General features: G+C 52.8%; 1 protein-coding gene across 3 annotated transcripts; it reads right to left on the bottom strand.

Annotated features, from left to right (window-relative positions):
• Positions 1–1,417: 1,417 nt before the first annotated feature.
• Positions 1,418–21,995, bottom strand: CABP1 (calcium binding protein 1). 3 transcript variants are annotated; one of them, XM_080649949.1, is made up of 7 exons: positions 21,219–21,995; positions 9,600–9,779; positions 6,633–6,663; positions 6,240–6,383; positions 5,156–5,265; positions 4,774–4,921; positions 1,453–1,911 (listed from the first exon to the last, which is right to left on the bottom strand). In XM_080649949.1, exons 1-7 carry the CDS (start codon positions 21,867–21,869, stop codon positions 1,886–1,888), a joined length of 1,290 nt encoding a protein of 429 aa, XP_080506075.1. In that variant the 5' UTR covers positions 21,870–21,995; the 3' UTR covers positions 1,453–1,885. The 3 variants fall into 3 exon arrangements, with proteins under 3 accessions (XP_080506074.1, XP_080506075.1, XP_080506076.1); XM_080649950.1 differs by lacking the exon at positions 21,219–21,995 and adding an exon at positions 14,273–14,332; XM_080649948.1 differs by lacking the exon at positions 9,600–9,779 and having other exon boundaries at positions 1,418–1,911.
• Between the last annotated feature and the right edge of the window lie 1,739 nt (positions 21,996–23,734).

Raw genomic sequence — 23,734 nt, forward strand, 5'->3', positions numbered from 1 at the left:
ATTGGGGTCCACAGGCTGGGCAGCATCCGCGGCCCCGGGAGCTTGTTAGAGATGCGAATTTACGGACCCCAATCCTAACACTGAATCACAAGCATCAGCGTAGGGCCAGATCGGCGGCTTAACAAACGCTCCAGGTGACGCTTAAGCACACTGAAGTCTGGGAATCACTGGCTTGGGTACCCGAGTCCGTCCCATACCCCGGTCTGATTGTGCCCCACACCTAAGATCCCGGGCAACTTCTACCCACAGACTGCTCCTCTGGGCTCCTTCAACCCTTCACTTAGCCGCATTGATTACAATGATGATAATGGATTAATATTGTTAGGTGACACAATGCCACTGCAGTTATGTCCACAGCGGCCTCTGGAAGTGTGCAATGCTGTGCCCTGAGAGCTCTTATTGTGGACTTCATTGCCCTTTATTATCCCCATATTACATCTCAGTGAACTGAGGTTCAGAGAGGGGACATGACTGGCCCAAAGTCACACAGCACATAAACCCAGAGCCTAACTCCTCTGCTCCTCTGCTTCCTGCTCCGTGGAGAGGGTGGCAGCCGTTTCTACATCTGTCGCCTCACACACACACTGGGATTTCCTCCAGGGCAAAATCCTTGTCATCACTTCCTCAGGAAAGCCTCCCTGACCTCCCCAGAGGCGGCCAGGCCTCCCGCCTATGCCCGATTGAAGGTCTCTGCCTTTTTCCCTAATGGCAGCACCGCAATTTGTAATCACATAACAATATGATTATTTCATGTCTGTTTCCCTGACCAGTGGGAAAGCTCCAATAAGACAGGAAGTGGGGCAGACCCCTCTAGATGCGTACCCAATATCCATTCTTCTTCTTATACAGCAGGTCCTGGCATAATGTTTTGTTTGATGAGATGCTCAGGAACTTAACTCTTGCTTATATCCATTAGCCCAGTGGTCGGCAAACCGCGGCTCGTGAGCCACATGCGGCTCTTTGGCCCTTTGAGTGTGGCTCTTCCACAAAATACCATGACCTGGACGAGTCTATTTTGGAGAAGTGGCGTTAGAAGAAGTTTAAATTTAAAAAAATTGGCTCTCAAAAGAAATTTCAGTCATTGTACTGTTGATACTTGGCTCTGTTGACTAATGAGTTTGCCGACCACTGCATTAGCCTATGATAAACTGATTTCATTATCCGTCGTTTCACTTAAAGTAGCAGAACCTATTGACACCATTAAGCAGGGACTCACGTAGAACTTGTGGCAGCTGCGTACCCAGCTAAATTACTACAACCCCATCTCCCTTGCGCAGCTAAAGGTGCCAGGTTCTGGCTTCTGAGGTCAGTGAGGAAGTGGCTGAGTACCTAGTGGCACCCACTAAATGCCTGCTGACCGCAGGGATGTTCCGCCAGTTCTGGGTGTGCAGCTGGTACTCAGGAAACACGTCAGCTAACCAGGCCCAGGAGGCAAAGACCCCACGCGGCCTTGCTCTCGGAAATACTTTTATTGGTTCTGAGATAACAAGGCTGAGGCGAGCTGGGATGGGCACAGCGCTAAGGAGGGCAACAAGAGGCTTTGCCCTCGGGCAGACATGCTATGTGGGATCTGCTGGCGGGCGCCCTGGCCCATTCAGCCGGCAGCGGCTGGGTACATGGCACTTGGCGCCTTGCATACCCTCTGTGGGCTTGGCACTGTGGCCTCCTTGTCGGTGGGCGCCCCACTTTCCAGTTGCAGGAGTTGTGAATCTTTCACAGTGCGGAGGGTGGGGGTCCGGGGTGGGCACCTCCCCGGGGTGCAAGCAGGCCCCCTCCACCAGTTCATCCTGGGCTCTCGGCAGCTGCAGCGGCAGGGCAAGAAGAGCTCTGGCCCCTCTCCTCCCGCCCGTGGGAGCTTGGCAGTCCTGGAGGGGCCCTCCCGGCCTCAGCGGGACATCATCCGGACAAACTCTGGTGGGTACAGGGGAGGGGGAGAAAGCAGCAGTCAGGGCCCCGCTCAGGACACCGCCTCCGAGTCTCCCTCAACCTGTGTCCCCCTTGCCATCGCCACTGCTCCTGATTCCCTGGTGGTCCCCACCTCCATGCGGCCTCTTCCAGACCATCTTCTACAGCAGCTAGCTCAGGCTTTCTAAGCTGCATATCTGACTCCGTTCTTAACCTCTCATGGATCCCACGGATAATGTCCCATATGCTGACATGACCTCAGGTCCCCCAGTTCTGGCCCCCGCTGACATCTCCAGCCTCATCTCTCCCACTCACCCCAATCTCATGCTCCAACTACACAGCTCTCCCTTTCAGCACCTTAGGTGCCGCTGGCTCCCTCTCACGCCTCACTTTCAGCTTTCCTGCAATTTGTCCCCTCTCCCTTCTTTTTTAAACTAGACTTGCTTTTTTAGAGCAGTTTTAGGTTCACAGCAAAATTAAGCAGTAAGTACAGAGTTCCCATATACTCCCGACCTCCACACAGGCACACATTATCAACATCGCCACCGGAGTGGTACAACATTAAAATTGATGAACCGACATTGACAGATCAGTATCACCCAAGCCCAGCTCACATGAGGGCCCACTCTTGGTGGTGTCCATTCCGTGGGCTTTGACAAGTGTATGATGACACGTATCCACCACTATCGTCTCATACACCATCGCTTCCCTGCCCTAAGGAGCCGCTGTGCTCGGCCTTCTCCCCCCATCCCTGCCCAGCCCCCGGTGACCGCTGGTCCTTTCCTGTCCCCGGTTTGGCCTTTTCCAGATGTGATACAGTTGGAATCAAGCGGTAGGCAGCCTTTCAGACTGGCCTCTTTCACTTAGTAGTATGCATTTACGTTTCCGCCATGTCTTCTCATGGCTCATTTCTTCTCTCTGATAACATTCCATTGTCTGGTGGACCACAGTCCATTCATCCACAAAGGACTTCTTGGTTACTTCCAGGTTTTGGCAATTATGAATGAAGCTGCTATAAACATCCATGTGCAGTTTTCATTTGGATAAACAGTTCTTCCTTCTTTTCCCCTGGTAGCTCCTGCCCATTCCTTAGGATCTGCTTATTCACAGCCTCCTCCAGGAAGCCTTCCCAAATCCCCCTCCAGCTTGGCATAGGGCCCCTCTGTCCCCACAGCCTGCTATCCACTCCCTCAAAACAGCAGGAACTATACAGTTGGCTTCTGTTTTCCTCGCTGGTCTTAGGCTCCTCAAGGTGGGGGTCAGGTCTTAGCCCACAGAGGTGTATAATACATGCTGGTAGAATGAATGGGGACCTGGGCTTTCAGGGAAGGGCAGGCATCAGTGAGGGGCACTTACCTGGACACAGGACATCCTGAGATGTTCAGATCTTGTGGTAGCAAAGCCTTCTCTCCATCTAGCCACATTCTACCCAACTTTGAGGGACAACTACTCCCCATAAAAGGCCTCCCCCTTTGTGTTCTGAACACACAGTCTGGCACATACTTATCCTGCCTTTCTTAGAACTCAAGTATCTGGGGTACAGAGTCAACGTTTTACTGTCTTTTCCCTGTATCTCACAGCATTGCGAATGGTGTCATGCACAGTGTTATGTGTGGTTGAGGTTCCAGGCCTGGGTTCATGACACAGCTCTGCCTCTTAGTGGTTAGGTAATCCCAGGCAAGTTATATTACTTCACTGAGCCTCAGTTTCCTCATCTCATGAGGTGCTAATAGTGCAATCCATAGAGTCATTGTGAGAATTAAATGAGATAAAATATGTAACGCTAATCAGTACAGTGACTTGTACACATATTTACAATAAATGGTAATTATTATGATTGCTACTGATTCCTTAGAAAAAGCTTTCATGTAGCATTAGCCAGGTACTGACTTATGTGGGAAACGCAGAGATAAAGAGAGGAGGTTCCTCTTCTGGAAAAGTTCAGAGTCAAGTGGAGAGACAATAGTAGCACTTGGAGGACAGTGTGAAGAACAAGGATGACCCTGAAGTGCTGTAAGGCCCAAAAGTTCAATCTGGAGAATCAGGGAAGAAGGGCTGAACGAAGTGTCCCACTGCTGGATCTTGAAGGATGAATAGAATTGAGCCCAAGTGAACAATAGAATAAAAGGCATCTTGATAAAAAGAACAGTGTGTTCAAACAGGAGCCTAGCAGGTTCATGGACCACAAGTACTTTGGTGCAGTTGTAAGGTGCAGTGGGAGTGAAGGAATGGTAGCAGCTGTGGTCAGATCTTAGGGGCCTGAGTGTCATCTTGAGGAATGTGGCATTCAGAAAATACTTTCCATGGATGGAGGAATGTGGACAGACAGATGGATAGAGGTGGATGGGGGAAGATGGACACAGGAACAGATGTATGGATGAGTAGATGGATACTGATAGGGAAATGACTAGATAGACAATTGGGTAGAAATATAGGCAGGTGGTTAAAGATATATAAATATATGAACAAATGTAGAGAAGTACAGATGCACAGGGAGATATACATGGGTAGATGGGTGCATGGATGAATGTATGGGTGAATTATGGAAGAATTAGGCATGGGTGGATAGATAAGTGCATGGATAAATGGTTCTATGGATAATTGTCTAGAGATGGATGAGTGGATAAATAGGACAGATGAGAAGATGGATAAATGAATAGATGGTATAGATGGATGGATGGATGGATGGATGGATGGATGGATGGATGGATGGGTATAGAGATGGGAGGCAGATTGAAGCGGTGCAAGGATGGCAGGATGGAAGGATAGGGGATGGAAAGTTGGAATGAAATGATGGTTGCATGATGGATATATAGTTGGAGGGCTCCATGAATGGTCACTTTCTCTCCCACTTTCAAGCCCACCTACCTTCAAAGTCCACGTGGCCATCCCCATTGAGGTCCACATCTCGGATAATTTCCTCTATGTCTCGGTGTCCCACCTGATGACCCAGGAGTTTCCTCATGGCCTCTCGCAACTCACTGGTGCTTATCTCCCCATCACCATTGGTGTCAAACTAGACAGGGCAGGAAGGAGGGAGAGGTAGCTCTAACATGGAGACCATCAAAAGCAGATCCCAAGCTTGAGCTCCTTCTCCAGAGTCATTGTCCCCTTTCCCCCAGAGACCCTTCTCTGTCCAAGCTCCTTCCCTGGTCTGGGACCCAGGGTTCAGGGTTCTTTTCAAGTTGCCATGCTGGGGTTGGGATTCTAATAGCCTACCGCCCCTGCCTGTCCACTGCCCATGACTCACCTCTCGGAAAGCATCTCGTAGTTCCTTTACACCAATCATATCTGCCGTCTCCGCCAGGAGTTTAGGTCCCATTAGCTCCACAAAGTCATCAAAATCCACTTGGCCACCCACTGGGGACAAAGGAAAGAGCTAGGTCATCCATCTAACCATTCCCCTCCTAGGCAATGGAAGGTCTTACCAACCCCATGCTGACTTGCCCAGGGCCAGGTCCAAGGTTTAACCAAAGGCAAAATGATGACTGAGAGGTGAATATGTACAGGTAGTTTGTCAAAGAATGGCTCAGGGAACTGGCCAGGGGTTGATAAAGGGAACAAATCAGGAAATGGATAGAGATGGATATGGATGAGAGAAAGAAACATTAGGTCACAGAGACAGGCAAATGATTTCAGAGATAGAAACACATGCAGTAAGGCAGAGAGGGAAGCAGAAATTCTGGGTGCCTGGCCCACATGCTCCAAGCCTTCCCCTTGTGCAAATGGAAGCTCAACTTCCAATAGGCTCTCTCAGGAGGTTCAAGTGTTAGAGGCCTGACCCCCCAACTTGGCCTGCTAACAACAGCTTTCACCAGTGACTGGCAGGAGTTTGGGGGATAAATGCCCCAGGTGAGGGCTACGGGATAGCTCTGAGAGGAGCTGCTACACCAACTCCCCGAGTCCCCCAGCAGTATTAGGCTCGGGTCAGTGGTAGCTGGCTTGAGAATGCATCCTTTGCTGGCTCCTCCTCTTCCCTATCTCACTTCCCTAGTCATCACCTATTAAGTAAATGACCTGTGCTTTCAAATTCTTGTCTCAGGCTTGCTTCTGAGAGGACCAAGAGGAAAACAGTAATAACAGCATCCCTCTGTTCAACTCACTGTGGGCCAGGTGTTGGGCTGTTTTAAATATATTCCCAAGTTGACTTCCTGTGCTTCACTCTCCCTGCTAGACCCCTCATTTTCCAGGTGAGGAAATGGGTACGTGGTTTTCCCCAGGTCACAGAGCTGGAAAGAGGTGGGCCCAGAATTTGAACCCAGGCCTGCCTGACTGCAGAGGGCTGCAAAGGCGAGGACGGGAAGGGCAGGAGGTGCCCAGGGGAGGTGACTCACGGTTCATGTTGATCTGCTGGGACAGCTCAATAAGCTCCATCTCGGTGGGCATGTAGCCCATGGTGCGCATGCAGTTGCCCAGGTCTCGGCAGTTGATGTAGCCGTCCTTGTCCTTGTCAAATTCCCTGAAGGCCTCTCGGAGCTCTGGGGAAGGGAACAAAGGCGGACATGGTTGTGGGTGGGAGCTGCAGAGCCTCTGGAGCCCAAGGCAGACATAGGGCCCACTAGCAGGGAGAGCCAGAGCCAGAGCTGCCGGCTGTACACTCCTCCGACCGGCTCCATACCAGGCCCTGTCCCTGGAGGTCAGGGGTCTCACCTCTCTTCCCACCAGTAGCCCTTCCCTCAGCTTCCTGGATGGCTGAGTAACCCTTTCCCCTCCAGGCCGGGTCTTACCTTCAATCTCCTCTGGCCGCAGGGATCTGTCCTGAAACAAAAGAACGTGTCCTATTAGCAGCTGCTAGGGGCCCGGAGTCACAAAATGTCCAGCCTGAGGGCCATGCAAGTAAGTGGCAGCAGGCGCTGGGTGGAGGTGGCGGGGGTGCAGCAGAGCATGCCTGGGCCGTGTCCTTGAGGGGAAAATGCGCACCCCCACATCTCCCACAGCATGGCAGATGCCCAGGGACCCAAGAGCCCCATGCAGCCGGGGCACAGACCCTCTGCAACCAGCCCCTTGTTTCAGACACAAGAATGTGTCAGAGGACAGAGCTGGTACGGAGGCAAAAACCTGTAAATGAAACAGGGTCAGCGGGAGGCACAACAGAGAGGAGGCCTGCAAGGTAACAGGGGCAGAGAGGGCTGAGCGGAGAGAAAGCAGGGACTAGGCAGGCAGCCGAGAGCGACGGAAAGGGAGGACCCAAGGTGTGGAGGCAGGATTAGGGCTGTGCCCTGCTTCCCGGGCACTGCCCTACCTTCTCCAATTTGACCCCCATGCTACACCCTGCCCTGCCACGGGCACAGCATAGGAGCCTGGGGGCTGCCAGTGCCTCCGGCTGCCACCAGGCCCCAAAGCACACATCCAAAGCTCCAAGCAGGCCCAGCTCTCCTTGGGGAACCAAGGAACCCTGGGTCTAGGCATCACACAGATGGCAGGGAAGTCTCGAAAGAGCAGGCCCGCAGGACACACAGGGCAGCTCCAGCTGGTGAGGGGCCTGTTGCCCCGGGCCTGCCCAGGAGGGACACAGACTGGCACGAAATGGATTGCTGCCCAGCTGGACCTGCTTAGTAAGCTCCCAAGCTGGTCCACGGGGCTCCTCCTCCCCAGATGGCACAGTTCTCTGCCTTTGGGCAGGGAGAACATGGGGCAGGTGTGGCCATGGGGCAGGTAGACACACCTGTCATGAACACAGACACGCGGTGTGCCATCATGAGCAGGAGGCATCTCAGCTGTGCACACAGGCTGTTCTAGCCAACAGGGCCAGAGTGGGGAGAGATGGTTGCTGTCCACCCACTCCAAACTGGCCCCAGGGCAAGGGACCCTGACTCTGGAAAATCTGAGAATCTTCTAGAAAGGGGCTGCTGAGCAACATCTAGTGGACAAGCAGGTGCACAGGCCCGGTGTTTAGAAGTGGCTGTATGTGGCAGGACAGCATGGAGTGTGCCCATGTGCTTGGGACAGGCAGGCCGCCAGCTACAGGTCCTGTAGGTGGCATTTCTAGCTGAGGGTGGGACTCGTTGGAGGGATGTCTGTCTCTGTTGGGTGACTTACGGTGCACAGCGTGTGGGTTGTTACGCTTTCACATACCTAATCGGGCCTCTGTCACCCATTAGCTGTTCCAAGTCAGACTTGGTTCTTGGGTTTTCGCAGCGCCCATACCCCCAGTAAGTGCAAGTGAGCGAGTAAGCGAGGAAGCCGCACACGCACACACAGAGGACTCTCCCTGGGACAAGTTACTCAGATATAACAAGTCCTTTCCCCCGGTCAGGCTCCAGCAGCCCCCACTACTCCAGGACCCAGCTGGGAGGCACTGGAGAGAAGTGAGGTGCTGCTGCCCCCACTGCACCTCCTCCTACATCTTGCACAGACAGAGTCAGGGAGCGGAAAGCCAGGTGCCCCGTGCAGTGGGCCTGTGGGCTGGCTGAGTCCTGGTGGCTGGTGCTTGGGTCGCCCCTGCCCCCCCGCCGCCGGGTGCAGAGTGGGGGCGTATGTGTGCTGTGCTTGGAGTAGAGCCAGAGATGCCCTCCCAGGTGGCAGGAAGACCATGAGCAACTGGGGCGCGGGGGTCAGGTGGAATGGAGCATACATATACTCCTTTCACTCCAACGTAATTGTCGGGGGCAGAGCTTGGCCTCTAGAGACAGACACGAGTGCAAAGCTCAGATCTGCAGCTTCCTAGCCATGGGCCTGGAACAGGTCACTCCTGTGACCTAGCCAGTCTCCGCATCTGTAAAATAGGTCAATACCAGGACCCACCTGCCAGGGCCTTTGTGAGCATACCGGCAATGGAACCTACAAACATTTCTATCTGAAACACCATCCTTGTTCCCCTCCTCCCTGTGGCTGTCCAAGGCCTGAGGAGGCTGTCGGGTAGAGTAGCCACACGTGGCTATTTAAATCCCAATGGGAATGAAACAGAACTAACAATCCAGCTCCTCAGCTGCACTAGTCACATGTCAAGTGCTCAACAGCCACGCGTGGCTAGTGGCTGCCACACTGGACAGTGCAGATGACAGGATGTTTCCATCCTGGCAGCAAGGCCTGCTGGACAGTACTGTGTACTCAGCACTGTTGCTCAGAGCACAGGAGGCCCTAGTCAGACTCCCGAGTCTGAATCCTAAATCCATCACCCACAAGCTGTTACCTTCAGCAGGTTACTTCTCCAACTCAGTTTCCTCATCTGTAAAATGGGAATAATAGTACCTGCCTCTTAGAGTTGCTCTGAGTCCTAAGTGAGGCAATGGACCAAAGCCCCTAGCACAGTGCCTGGCACAGAGGAAGTGCTCAAAATATATCCCCAAACATGCCCTGGCTGGGGTGGCTTGGTTGGTTGAGCGTATCCCATGCACCAAAAGGTCGCAGGTTCGACTCCCAGTCAGGATGTGGTGCATATAGGAGAGCTGATCAATGTTCCTCTCTCTCTCTCCCTCTGCCTCTCTCTCTAAAATCAACAAAAACATGTATATATTTAAAATCCCCAAACAATGCTGGCTGCTGTTATCATTTCTTGCTGGTGGAGGTGGACTCAACAGTGCTTTGCAGCCATGAGTGGGAAACTTCAGGGGTCAGATTTGCAAATTGAGGGTTTGAGGTGTATCTGCTGGGGGATACACACTTCTGTGTACAGAGCCCCTCTTCTTCCCAGCACCTCCTCACGCCCCGTGAAGCCAGGTCGAGCGCAGCTCCACTGGGGCCAACTTACGTACAGGCTGCCTGTTCTCAGCGAAGCCCTTGCGCAGGAAAATGCAGGCAGGGCCCAGCAGGTTGTGCATGACGGCGCAGTTCTGGGCCAGCATCAGGAGTGGTCCGGGGAGCTCGCCGCTGGCCGCCAGCCCCTCCTCGCTCGTCTGCACCACTCTGTAGCTGGCAGTCTCCTCCTGGCGCATCTTCAGCCAGCACCAAGCAAATGCAAAAGAGAGGCAGGCATCACCTCCCTGCCCCGCCGGGCCTCCTAGAAGGGGCTCTCCTCAAGAGCAGACCCTTGGGAGTCCAACAGCAGGGTCAGCGAGCCCTCAGATGCACAAGGGCAGGCATCATATTGGTCCAACAGATGGAGTCTCCAATCCTTGATTGAAACAGATGCTCCAGGGAGAGCTGGGTGTGGTATCCACCATGTGGCTAATGTACGTGCGCGCGCGCACACACACACACACACACACACACACACACAGAGGACACATACGTGTGCCTAGAATCACACTCATGTGCATGCAAAGGCTCAGAGAGAAAAGCAGGCAGCAGGAGGCTTCTGTTCGCACCAATAGGAAGTTTTCGTTAAGAGATTAATGGAATGCATCCTTTTCCAACATTGCCCCAATGTCCCAGCACAACCCCTGGGCTAAGTTCCCAAACTGACTTCTGACCCTACCCCCTCTGGACCCCACCGGAAGGCGGTGAGGACTAGCAGAGCAGCAACATGGAGAGCAGGCTCAGCTAGACTGGAGGTTCAAACACCGGGGCCAGAGCTAACAAATGAAGCGCAGGTGTAAGAGGTGGGAGACAGGGACTGAACGATGCTGCAAGTCAGTCTTAAAGAGCAGCACTACGTAACTCCAGCCCAAGGTTGCCAGAGACCTTCCGGTGGGCGGGTGACACAAAGCACATCTGTGGGTCGGATCCCACCATTTGCAACCTCAAAACTAGACACACTCACCAGCAAGTCTCCCTCCCCCTCTGGTCTTCCCTGGCTCCCTGCCTGGCCCAGCCTGCGACCTCTGAGGCTGGGACAGGGGCCCGCTGCTTACCGAATATAGCTGTGCCCCAGGCCCGGCCAATCCTGTCTCCGCCCTGACGGTTCCCATGCAGCTATAAAAAGTCAACGCTGCCCAAAGACTCCCCCCCACCCCACTCCCCCACACACACAGGACAGCAGCAGCATCAGACACAACTTTCTATCCCACCCCGGCCTCCCCAGGACACCCAGGCCCCACACCCATCCTCTCATCTCACTGCGCTCTTCTTCCTGCCACGTTCCTCTAGCTCCAGGAAGGTCATGCCCAGAGGACCGTCCTAACCTCGGGGCAGCCTGTCCTCCCGGGCTGAGAAGCAGAACTACCTGCCCCGTCTCACCTTGTCCTCTCATGTGTCTTCTCCCCAATGTCCCACACTGTGGGGCTACACACTAGGCTCCCCTTCCACTTGCAGGCCTAGAGGGAGACACCGTATTCTGGTTCCTCAAGGAGTAGCAGCAGCTCAAATTTGCGGTGAAGAACCTCAGCCCAAGGCCCAAGTGCAGTGAGTGCAAGAAGGGCCAGTCTCAGAGAATCTCAGAGCTTACGTGGTGTCGGGTGGACCAATGGCCACTTGGATTTATGCCAAGTGAGGTCAGAGCCTCGGCCACACTCACATAGGCCTCCAGACGTAGCTGGAGTGAGGGCAGAGCCAGAGGGGCCCTCCCGACTGGAGGCCGGCTCCAAGGAAGGATTCCAGTGGCTTCAACCAGGAAGCAATCTCGGAGGTGCTTGTGGAGAGGCAGCCTTTTAGTCCTAGTGACTCGCACACACTGGGCTCAGAGTGACACAGCCCAGGAAGTGACATGGCGGCAGGCGCAGAACTCTCACAGGTGGTTTTGTACACTGACTTTGGACTCACAATTCTGGCTCTGCCACCTGCTTGCTTTGTGATCTGGGGCAGGTCACGTCACCTGTCTGTGCTCTAGTTTCCTTCTATATGCAGTGGGTATAATCATGGCGACTCACAGGATTCTTGTGAGAAGTGAATGAGCTATTGCATAGTGCCTAGAGCATGGTAAGAGTGGGAGAGATGGAGTTGCCATGGTGATGACAGGATGATGACGATGATGGTGACAGTGATAAAACTTAAAGAGATGCTGGATGCAGAAGGCATTTACTTGTGGCCTCAGAGGAAGTGGGAGAATATTTGCCAATCAGGAAAGAAGTAAGAAGGATGGAGAATTTGCTCCCACAAAGAATGAGCCAGTGGTGGAGAAGGAATTTCCACTGCCTCTCTTGATCATAATCCTGCCTGGCACCACGCTGCCCCGGGAAGCGGCTGTTCTTCCCCGGCTAGTGATGGCACCTGACAGCCTGGTCTGCCCTGCTCAGAGCCTGGAGCGGCCGCCTCTCACCATTACCAGTTCCCCGAGTGCCACTCAGGAAGCCAAGTGGGCAGCGGCCCACAGGTTGACCATATCTCCTGGCACTAAGGGGACGTCTCCTGAGTGTGGCCGAGCAACAGGAGGGCCCAGCATGCCTCATGACCGAACAGCTTTCTAACTCAGAAGCTTTCCAAGAGTTGCAGTCAAAGCTGCCCACCCTGAAGGGAGTCAGGAGAAGGTGAGTGAGTAAGCATTTGGTGAGGTAGGAAAGGGGACTGCTGTAGCCGGTGGGAATTTGGACCAGATGACGTGTAAGGGCAGACTCAGAGATCTAAGAATAACATTTTTGACAGCAGGAAGAAGAGAAAGGCAAAAATAAAAAATAAAAATACCAGCTCTGGATTCACACAGACCAGGGTTTAAATCCCAGCTCAGAATCCAGTTGGCTGTGTGACCTCAGCCAAAAGAACTATTTGGTGGAAAAGAGAAAATAAGATAACAAGTTGGATATATTGTAAATATTCAGGAAAAAGCAATTATTATTTTTATAAAAAACATGAAATTTCCCTGGCCGGGTAGCTCAGTTGGTTAGAGCATCATCCCGATATGCCAAGGTTTCAAGTTTGATCCCTGGTCAGGACACATACAAGAAGCAACCAATTAATGCACAAATAAGTGAAATAACAAATGGATGTGTTTTTTTTCTCTCTCTCTAAAATGAATTTTTAAATGTTTTAAATTAAAAAACATGAAATTAAATGCAACAAGTTGTATGATCTTTAACCTTACTCCATGGACTCAAAACCTCTCCTATATTCTTTTTCCTCCATCCCCCTTCTCAGAAAATGCAGAGTGCAAAAATTATGATTATAACAATATTACTAGCTAACATTTGTCGAGTACTATATTCCAGGCAGTGAATATAGTGCACAACACTCTTAGTTCTCACAATCACCTTACAAGGTGGGTATTAGTATTTATACTTGATGGACAAAAGAACTGAGGCCCAGAGAAGTCAAGTAACTTGCCCCAAGTCACAGAGCTGGAAAAGGAGACCTGAGAAGTCTGATTCTTAAGCCTCTGCTATGGAAGGGAGATGGGTGGGGTGGAACCAAAGGACAATTCTTATTCTTAAACTCTCCTCTTCAAGAGCCAGGGGAGGGGCTTTCACCCTGAGGTCCTTTAACTAATTCTGACCAGTTTCTGTTCCTCTGCAACAGCGTGGAGGCCACTTCTGGTACAAAGACTCCACTAAGAAGATAGCAGATGATGGCGGGAGGGTGCACAGAAGAAACAGTCACCCCAGAAGGACCTGAGGAGCAGCAAAAATGGAAAGGGATTTGATGTGAGCAGCTTCACTACATGAGGAAGCCGATGAGCAGCAGAAATGTCCTAAATTGAGAGGCTGTCAAACTGATGCAGGAGTGAAGATGGGGTTGGGGGCAGAGGTGCCATTAGCTCACCTGAGACCTTGGGTAAGTGTCACTTAGCCTCAGTGGCAATGAAGTCCCTTGTCTGGAAAATGAAGCACTGCAGGAAACGTCACTCCTTCTCCCTTTAATAACATCGATGAGTTTCTTACATGGCCTGTCTATGGAGGGCTAGGCATACAGGCGGAGTCCACGTGGAGCAAACCCTATAGATGCGAGCCAGTGTTCATTTGCTTTCCAAAGGAATTCTTGCAAAAAGACATCATCCTGGTGTGGAAGCAATTAACCCGCTACAGAAAGTGACACAGATGCTCTGACTCGACATCCTCTTTCTCAATGGAAACAGTTCTGGTCCCTGAACCAGTCTGGTCCTAGTTGAGATTTTCTGACCTGGTTCCTTTCAGTGGCAATAGGATCTATTTCAAAACCCGCAGCCCTGAAGGCTTAGAGACCACCAGAGAGGATCAGAGGCCCCCAAGAGGCAACTAATCCCCGGGCCCAACTGCTGAGAAGGCGGCTTAGCAGCAGCAAGGTCAAAGCTCAGCCCCCTTCCTATCCTGCCAGCTCCAGGGGGTCTGTCCACTCTGACAGCCTAAGGATCCACGCTTTTCACTTACATCCTAGCAGCCCTGTGGTTCTTTCCTAAATCTTGTAGATTCCCAAACACAGTTCCCATGCAGCTCCAAGGCCCAACTTCAACTCAGAGGCTGGGACATAGAAAACTGAGGCAGGAGGTAATCCGGAGGTCAGAACAGGGAAGCAGCTCTAAGGCAGAACCCACGGGAAGGTTGACAAGCCTCAGATGCCCCCCCGCCGCCTCTATGCCCAACCTCTGGGGCCGATGGGAAGATGCCCCAACCCCCAGCCCAGGTTTTGGAATCCAGGAACATACCTTTCTTGAGAGATTTCTCAGTGGAGACTTGACACAGTTGCCCATCCTAAGCTGAGGCAGCACCTCTCAGGATCCCGGGGTCCATGAAGGAGGTTCCCGGAGGCTCAGAGACCTCAGTCCTGGTCACTGCCCACTGCCAACCCCAGCCTCCCTCTGCCTGCGCCGCTCTTCCTCCAGGACTGAGCCTCTCTCTTGCGTGCGTGCTCTCTCACTCGTCTGCCTGCTCCTGCTGATTTTTTTTGTGTGTGTGGATTGTGTGTGTGTGTGTGTGTGTTTGTGTGTGTGGGTTTAACTTTCTGGGCACTTTCTTAAGGAGATGAAGGCAGGAGGGGAGCGTGCAGGGCACAGAGAAAATCGCCCAGAGAGCTGATGGCAGAGGGCAGAGGGAGCTGGAGAAGGCGGCCAGATCATCGCCACCAGATTAGCGCTTAGTCCTCTCCGCTCAGTCCCCTTCCCTCAGCCCCTCCTTTTCCAGCTGCCAAAGCTGCGGAGAGATTGCCTTGGGCGGGGTGTGGGGGGGTGGCGAGCAGAATGGCAGCTGCAGCTGGGAATTAGGCCAGCAGACCCAGGAGGGGACTCAGGCTAGTTTGGGTCCCCAAAGCCAGGGTGCCTCCCAGCTTTGTGCTTGCATTCACACACACACACACACACACACACACACACACACACACACGAAAGCACACAGGGACAAACACACATCCAAATTGCCTCTGGACAATTGCAGCTGGATTGAGAGCAGGCAGCTCCAGTTGAGGGCTTGGGAGCGTTGGTGCCGTCTCCATCACGCTCCGTTTTTCACACTTGCCTGTCACTGAAATGGGATGAGGCTCCGGGGATTGGAAGCACAGTGGAGCCAACAGCAGTTAGCAGCAACTTCTGCTCCCTTCCCAGTGCGCAGTCTCAGAGGGCGCGAGTGAGGGTTACTGACCTTGCGATCCTCAGCCTGGTCTGAGCCAGGATCTTTCACCAGCTTCCTTGGGGTGTAGAGCAGAGAGGCCGCCCTTTACAAAGCAGTCATCAAGGTCCCACAATTGACTTTTTAGGTGACTGGCTCTTCCTCTCTCTCCAGGTTCCAGCTATGATGTCAGTCATCTCAAGCCTCATGTCACATTGGAGATCTGCAGCCCCAGCCAGATGACCGGAGAGAAGTCCCATTCCCCCACACCCAGCTTTTCCCAGCAGGGGGCACCAGAGGTAGGTCAGCCCCAGAGGAAACCACCCTTCCACGCATGCCTGAGCTTTCAGTCCAGAGAGGCTCCTCTCCCAGGGACTTTTTGTCCAGTTCCGAGTGGCTGGTCAGATCTCCCCTTAGGGAAGATGAGCGGGAGGCATTGCCCAGAAGGTGCCACAGGCTTGGTCCCAGGGAGCTGGGGAAGGAGGTCCCCGGATGGCTCTTGTCGACAGAGCTGCTGCTGACGAGGTTGACATGGGGCGGGTTTAATCAGGCTAGTCATTCAGCGGCCCATGTTTGGGCCAAATCTCCGGAAAGGGATATGGAGGAGGAGGAGTACCCCCTGAGAACCGATGAGGAGGCTGGGGAGTTGTTTTCGCCTAAAGGGCAGAAAGGAGTGAAGACACTGGGGAGTTGGAATTAAAAGAGCAAGCAGCCAATTTAAGAGCCTTCTTCAAAGATGTGTTCCTTGGAAACAGCTTACAGCAGCATCTGGGGTCAGGGGTCAGGGGTCAGGGTCATACATGAAGAAGAGCAATGGACTCAGATGAATGAGAGGATCGGCAGGCCTGGGGTTGAGTCCTGGCTTTGCTGGCTTCTGACTTCTTACATTCAGAGCTTCAGTTTCCTTGCCTGGAAAATGGGGTTTCCTCTCTGTTCCTTAAAATGCCTACATGGCAAAGTGTGTAGCACATTTGGGTACTCTATAAGTAATTATTAAAATGGAGAAAGAAGGATCACTTGTCCAGTACTTACGTGCCTGAGGAACAAAAGAAACATAGTCCCAGCTTTCAAGGAGCTGACATTCTAGCAGGTGGGCAAGAGATATTAAATAGCCAGGAACACACAGACTTAATTATGTTTTAGTTACATGCCATGAAGGGGAAGCACTAACACTCTAGGGATGTGATTTAATTCAGGAAGATCAGAAAAGACTTGCAGACCAAAGCTAGAAAACTGGCCATCTGCAGATTCTGGTGAAAAGCTAGGGCTCACAAATGAGGTATTATAGAATTGTAGCCCTGAGACCTATATAATTTAATTAACCAATGTCACCCCAATAAATTCAATAAAAAATTAAAATGGAAAAATTTTAAGTAAAAAAAGGAAAGAAAAGCTAGAACTTGCCAGGGACCCCATAGGGAAATGCGTTAGGCTTCACACAGGAACCCAGTTCATAAGAACTACATGAGCAGATACTAGTACATGAACAGGCAGGCCGCACAGTGTAAAGCAGCTTCCCTCCCCTGGCCGCCCATTAGACTCACTGGGAACTTCCCCGGAGATGCTGACTTATCGGGCATAGGTGGGCTCCGGGCATTGCTGATGAGAGTACTCCAGGTAATGCTAACCTGCAGCCAGCGTTGAGAACTGCTGACACAGAGCCTAAGAGCTTGGAATGCAGAGTCAGACTTGGGTTCAAATCTTGCCCTGCTGCCTAGCAACTACTGGATGATCTTGAGGACATGTTAATCTTTCTGAGCCTCAGTTTCTTCATCGATAAAATGGGTACTCTAATAACCCTTCCCTCAAGGGCTCTTCTGAGGAGTTAATGAATACATGCAAAGGGCTTGGCACAGCATTGGTCTTAAATGGCCAGGGCACCCACTCCTGCCCCCTGCAGGCCATCCCAGAGCACAGCACCCACTTGTCAACCTTGTGATGTGCCTGTCCTTTGAAACAGCAGGCAGGACAGCTGTCTCCTGTAGAAAAGGCACACACTTTGCACTGGCACACTCTTAAAAATGTTGCTCACTTTGGATGTAGATATTTGGATATGGGTCAGAGGTTTTGCTTGTAATGGAACGTGTGGACAGTTAAATAAGATAATAAATCATACCCCTCAACATGAAGCCTGGCACATAGTAGACAATAAATGCTAGTATGATATTTAAGGATGTAGAATGTGGAGTCCCAAGGGCTGGATTTGAGGCCCAGTTTACCATTTCCTAACCACATGGCCGGTATAAATGAGTCAATTTCTCTGGATCCCAGTTTCCTTAATTATAACATGGAAATAAGACCTGACTTTCCAACTTTGGAGGATTATGGTGAAGACCATGAGCTACAGATATGAAAATACTGTTAAAGCTTTGAAACATAAGGTATTATTTCTGCCCTCCTTTGTCACCCGAAAAAAAAAAAAGATTAAAATAATAAATTCCTGATCTTAACTTGTTAAATGAAAAAAGTCAGTTCCTTTGAAGAAACCCATCATTCTTCAGGGAAGAGGATGCAGTATTAGCTTGAGTATTAAGGGTAACAAGGGGTTCAGGGATTCAAACTTAGAGCTTGCTTAAGCTATTTTTGGCTCTGCGGGAGGGGTACTAGTGATTGGAAGGGGCAGATGGCTTGACCTTTAGCAGAAAATTTTTAAAGGGCTGAACTGTGGGAGCTTCTAGAAGGGCAAAGGCATCACACAGGCCCATCCACCCCCATTCCTATTCCCTGTGGCATCAGGCCCCAGGCCTCTGGAAGCCACACTTTGAGTTCTGGAATGGAATAATAGGATCAGACGGATGAGAAGGATAAACCCGTTGCTGATTATTCCTGATTAGGAGGGAGACTGGTCTTCAGTGGCCCTGATCAGTTCTATCGCCAGCACTTGAACTTGGATGGCAGCCCAGTGCTAAGACGCTCAGGGAAAGCTGGGTCGTAACTTGAGAGGTACTTTGTGGTTGCTTCTGACAAATAGGAAACACACAGGTGACTTCCCACCAAACCAGCATGGCGTGGCACAAACAGGCTGTTCAGAGAGGCAGACCACAGCACAGCACAGTCCTGCGTGACCTTTGGACAAGCCACTTCCCCTCTGAGTCTCTCTTCTCATCTCTAAAATGGAGGAAGATAATGCTAACCTTCACAGGTTGCTGTGAAGTAAAGGTAATGAGAAGATACTTTGTCAATTGTTTAGTGGGCTCTAGACTAAGGTCTCAAGTACCCTTGTTGCTTCTCCAGAACAGCTAGAGGCAAATGCTGACACCTGGGGGACTCTCTCTGATTTATGTTAACCACAACTGACCTCCTCCGGCCCCAGAGAAAAGGCCATTAGGGCTATCAGCCCTCTCAGAGAACGGAGGGAGAGAGGTGGCCGGGCAGGAGTGAGTACTATACACAGTCCTCATCCTAGAAACATAGGCCTAGTGGAACTAAATCTGTTAGGACCCAAGCCATCATAGCCTCTCTCCCCATCCCAACATAGGAGCTAAGAACCCTCTGCAGTTCAGTGGCTGGAGATATCAGCCATTCACTCACTGATTCACTCATTAGGATACAGGATCACAGTGACCCTACTATGTGCAAAGCAGTTTGGGAATTGGAACAGCATACCCAAATCAAAAGAGGCGTCTCTGTAGCTAGAAAAAGAAAGGTGCGGCCCTATTTTGCAGGTAAAGAAACAGGTTTCATGAGGTTGAGTCACTTAAGGTTAAGAGATATGAACTTGCTTCCCCAGGGTTACATTTTGCCTAAGCAGATCCGACCTGAAAGTTTCCGTATTCAGAAGCCCATTGACCTTCCCTTGGTCCTGACCCTGTCTCCACAGCAGAAGTCTAAGTGCAGAAGGAAGGGAAAGGAGACTGACTGCCCTCCCTCGCAGGAGGCTGACACAGAGCCCCAGGCCAGGTTTTGTTGCTGCTGCTGCTGTTGTTCAGCACATGCCTGAGAGCTGTCAGCAGGGAGCCCAAACTGAATGTGCCCGAGCTTTAAAGAAAACGTGGAAGCTCCAAGGGCAAGAGCTTCCAGAGGCAGGTGGTAAATATTTGATGGGGCCTTTCAGCTCTTCCTGACTCAGATGACTCTGGTGACATTTCAGAACATTGGGCTGGGGAATAGTCTTCGTTTAATGATTGAGAAAGTAGAAGTGGGAAGAGAAGCAAGTAGCTGAGATGCTCTGAGCTCATAAAGGGCCTATGCAGGCAAATTCTGCAAGACTGGAAAGAAAGGGCTCTTTTTCCAAGAATGAAGCCAGATCACCAGCAAACCAACCAGAAAATGAGCGATTCTGGGCCAATAACCTACCCTTCCAAACTGCTAAACTGTAAGCTTCAAAATAGCCCTGGCTGGTTGGCTCAGTGGATAGAGCACCAGCCAGCAGACAGAAGGGTCCCAGGTTGGATTCCAGTTAAGGGCACATACCTTGAGGCTCAATCCCTGGCCCTGGTCAGGGCGAGTGTGGGAGGCAACCAATCATTACGTTTCTCTCACATCAATGTTTCTCTCTGTGTGTCTCTCCCACTCCCTTCCACGCTCCCTAAAAATCAATGGGGACAATATCCTCGGGTGAGGATGAACAACAACAACAAAACCCACACACATAAAATATCCGGAACTCCAGCTATCTTGTTCACTGTTGTCTCCCGAGCAATGCCCCAACGCCCTACACCTGCTCACTAATACATAAGCCACTGCAGCGAACTTCTCCCTCAACACGTTGGCACACTAACTCTTACAGCTCTGCATCCAAATCTCTACGATGGAGAACTGTTTGCAGCGAACTCGGAGGACTCCCCGCAGGAACAAAGCCACACACTGAAGCCCTATCACACCACCACAGCAACCCCGTGAAACCCAAATCCATGCGCAGCTGCCTTCATGTCAGACCTCCACCGGCATCAGCCGCTGCGAAGGAGTACTTTGAAAAGGAATGTGCAGATATGAAGCAAAACACACACGGCCTCCTTGGAATTCTGATCCAGCATGGCAAGCCAGGAGCTTAAAACGGCTTCTTTACGCTACTTCCTAGCACAGAAAGGCTCAGCCCCCCTTCCCCCACACACGATGCAAACAGCCTGATCAGACCTCTGCATCCTTCCTCCCCCGTTCCCCCCCTCCCACCCCCGGCTGCCGCAGAACTGTCTCAAGGCTGTGCAGTGAGTTTGATTTAGTTATGGGCTCAGAACCAGAGGCTATCCTGGCTTTGCTCAGTTCACGGGTTCCTTTCCGCCGAGCCTCTCCCCAGCAGCACACCCTCAAACTAGATTATGACAAGGGATTGTTTTTAAAGGGCAGCTGCCCAGCTGCCCAGGACCCTTGAAAGAAAGGCCTAGAGGAAACCAAAGGAGCCACTACTGACTCCTTAGTGACCTTTCTGACCCTAGAATGCACACCACCTCAAGCTAGGAGTCTCTGGGTATTGTTCCACATCCTCTGACTCACAACTGCCCAACTGCCATCCTAATGGCATTCCTGAAGCAACAACCTCCTTCAAACACCCCAAAGTTCCAGTTTGAGCAATAGTCTGTACAGCCCTCCATGCCTACCAGACACTTCTCTCTTCTCATATTTTAGCTCTCCTAGTTTTCCCCAGGTCTTCGTGGCCACCACAGGCAATGGTTAGGGTCCTTCATCCCCAAGCAAGGCTGTGCCCCAAGGTCCCCCACTCTTGACTACAAGACTCCAAACCCTTTGCTCTCTTGAGTTGCTCACTGGTGGTCTTGGCCAGAGTCCAGAGGAGTGGGTTTCGCGCCACCTGCTCAGAGCGCCCCTCTGTGACCCCTTCAAATCTCCATGTGGCTTGCGGAGGTCGATTCCCTCCCAGGACTGGCCCATTCTGGCAGGTGGAAGGCGGCTTTGCAGTGGAGCCTCGCCCCCGAAGAGGCCCGAGCGTGGACAGCGCACAGGGTGCTGAATCAGGCACCGGGGGAGGAAAGCGCAGGCAGGGGCGCGTGACTGGAGGGCCCGGGCAGCAGGAGGACGGCTGTGGGTGCGCAGCCCGCGGCAGGGTCCCGAGCGCCTCTCCAGCGAGCACGGACGGACGGGAGGTGCGGCCCTTACCTGGCCGAAGGCGGAGCTGAGCATGGGGCGCAGCCGGTGGAGGAACGGGTCTGCCTCGGACGCGGCAGCTGGAGCGGAGACCCCGCGACTAGGGGCTCGCTGCGCGCACCGGAGGCCGAGCGCCGGGGACAGCCCCCGTTCCTCCCCATCCCGCCCGCGTGCCGGCGGCAGCGGCGACTGGGGAGAAGGTCGGGACGCTGCGGCCGCCCGCAGCGCCTCCCGGGGCCTGCAGTGCGCCTGGGGGAGCCCGCAGCGGCTTCCCCGCACGCCCTCCTCTCGCGGCGCCGGCCGGCACAGGGGCCTCCGTAAACTGGGGTCCCCGGACGGCGGTGGCGTGCCAGGGCAGGTGCTGGGCAGCCGGCGGCTAGGCAGCCCTGGCTCGCGGGCAGGGCCCTGGCGGGGAACCCGGCTGCCCCCGCTCGTCGCAGCCGCCTTCAGCAGCGACGTCTTGGACTCGCTTTTGGCGATGTGCGAGCTCATCGCAGCGGGGCCGGCGCTCGCATGGCCGGGTAGCGGAGGCACGGTGCGGCACCGAGCGGGCCCTCCGGTGGGCAGAGAGCAGGGCGTCCGGCGGGAGCCAAGCCCGAGGACGCGCTGGAGGCGGGCGCCGTACCCGGGCCGCTTAAATGCGGCCCCGTCTCCGCCACCCATGTGATAGCGCAGCCTCTACACCCGGAGTCCTGAGCTCCCAGGTGGCTGGCGGTCCAGATCTGTAGGGGTGCCCGCCGGCTGTCCCCTGAGAGCCCACCCCCAGCTCCGGGCGGCCCAGGTACTGCCTCGCCCCGCCCCTTTCCCCGCCCAGCGCTTGAGGAGCCTCGCTTGCGGGCGGCCCCTGGCGGCTTAGGGGGCGCTGCAGCGCGGAGCAGGGAGCCCAAGGGAAGGGGTTTAGCGAAGGGCCCCCAAGATGTCCCGTCTTTGGTATCGCCGTAACTGACCCTTAACACGCCTGGAGGCCCCCACAGGAACCCAGAACCCCAGGAACCTCCAGAAATGCAGGCGGGATGCACTCCCCAGGGGATACAACTTTGGACCAGAGGATGAGAGAGGTGCAGTGCACTAAAGAGCCAAGGTCAATGAAGCACTCTATGACATCACCGCTTACAAACACAGGATCCAGAATGACGTGGAAGGGCAGGCTCCACTCTGTGTGTACTTCATCAAGTCCCAAGATCATGGAGTGGGGCCTGGATGACCCTGGTAAATCAGCGGCAGAATTCTCAGTTCTCAGAACAGAAGAGAAGCCAGGTGGCATGTTTTTTGTTTGTTTGTTTGTTTGTTTTAATATATTTTATTGATTTTTTACAGAGAGGAAGGAAGAGGGATAGAGAGTTAGAAACATCGATGAGAGAGAAACATCGATTAGCTGCCTCCTGCACACCTCCTACTGGGGATGTGCCCGCAACTAAGTTACGTGCCCTTGACCGGAATCGAACCTGGGACCCTTGAGTCTACAGGCCGACGCTCTATCCACTGAGCCAAACCGGTTTTGGCTAGGTGGCATGTTTAACCTGGATTTGCAGGGCCTGTGTGATGATCAAGTCTCAGGTAGGATCCATGTGTTGCCCCTCAGCTCCTGTGTCCCCTCTCCTTCTAGATGACAGAGAAATTTTTGCTCTTGGTACTTGGTAGGCAGCCAGGGAGTCACAGAGGCCTGTTTTTAATCTCAAATCCCAGCTCTGCCACTTACCATCTGGGTCACTTGGCAAGTGTCATCACCTCTGTGAACCTCGTTTGCCTCTTCTGTTAAATGCAGATAATAATCATAACTTCTTGGCCACAGCTGATGACACCATGCACATAAAAGGCCGAGCCCAGTGCTCAGAACAGGGCACCATGCAGTGAAGCTAGTGCCTTTCCCTCTGCACCTTCTGAGGACCCATCCACCACTCTTGTTTAGTAATAGACTTGAGAGTTAAAGGGGGCTGAGGGTGAACTTCCCAGGCTCTCCCTGTTCTGGTCTCTGGCCCTGATGCCACCCATGCATGAGAATAGGGCAAGTCTGGTCACCACTCAGCCTCAATAGGAGGACAGGTGGGCTGACTGCCAATATGCTCCACATCACTCATGTCAAGTGCTCACCCTTCTCTCCACTGCCGTCGTCTGGTACACACCCAGATGCAAGGAATTAAAAAACAGGATGAGCATGGCTCAGTGGATAGAGCATCAGCCTGCAGACTGAAGGGTCCCGGGTTCGATTCTGTCAGGGCACATGCCCGGGTTGTGGGCTCAATCCCCAGTGGGGGTCGTGCAGGAGGCAGCTGATCAATGATTCTCATCATTGATGTTTCTATCTCTCTCTCTCCCTTCCTCTCTGAAATCAATAAAAACATATTTTAAAAAGAAAAACAGGATGGGCGGGGAAAGCAACTGCCCAGAGGCTAAAGTGAACAAGAGAAGTATAGCAAATTGTTCCCTGGCTCACCTACGATAAGGGACCGAACTGCCATCTCCAAGCTACTCAGGTGCCTATCGCACAAATACTGAGGCAGGCTGGGGTGCCACCGCCCTGAAGCCTC

This window comes from Plecotus auritus (assembly GCF_963455305.1).
Source record: "Plecotus auritus genome assembly, chromosome: 13".
NCBI lineage: Eukaryota > Metazoa > Chordata > Mammalia > Chiroptera > Vespertilionidae > Plecotus > Plecotus auritus.

Excerpts from the sequence above, each read along its gene's own strand:
- CABP1 (XM_080649949.1), bottom strand. The coding sequence starts at position 21,869 with ATGGGTGGCGGAGACGGGGCCGCATTTAAGCGGCCCGGGTACGGCGCC. Across the intron at positions 6,384-6,632 it reads GCGGCCAGAGGAGATTGAAG|AGCTCCGAGAGGCCTTCAGG; the intron begins GTAAGACCCGGC and ends TCCCTTCCCCAG. Across the intron at positions 5,266-6,239 it reads CCAGCAGATCAACATGAACC|TGGGTGGCCAAGTGGATTTT; the intron begins GTGAGTCACCTC and ends CTTTGTCCCCAG.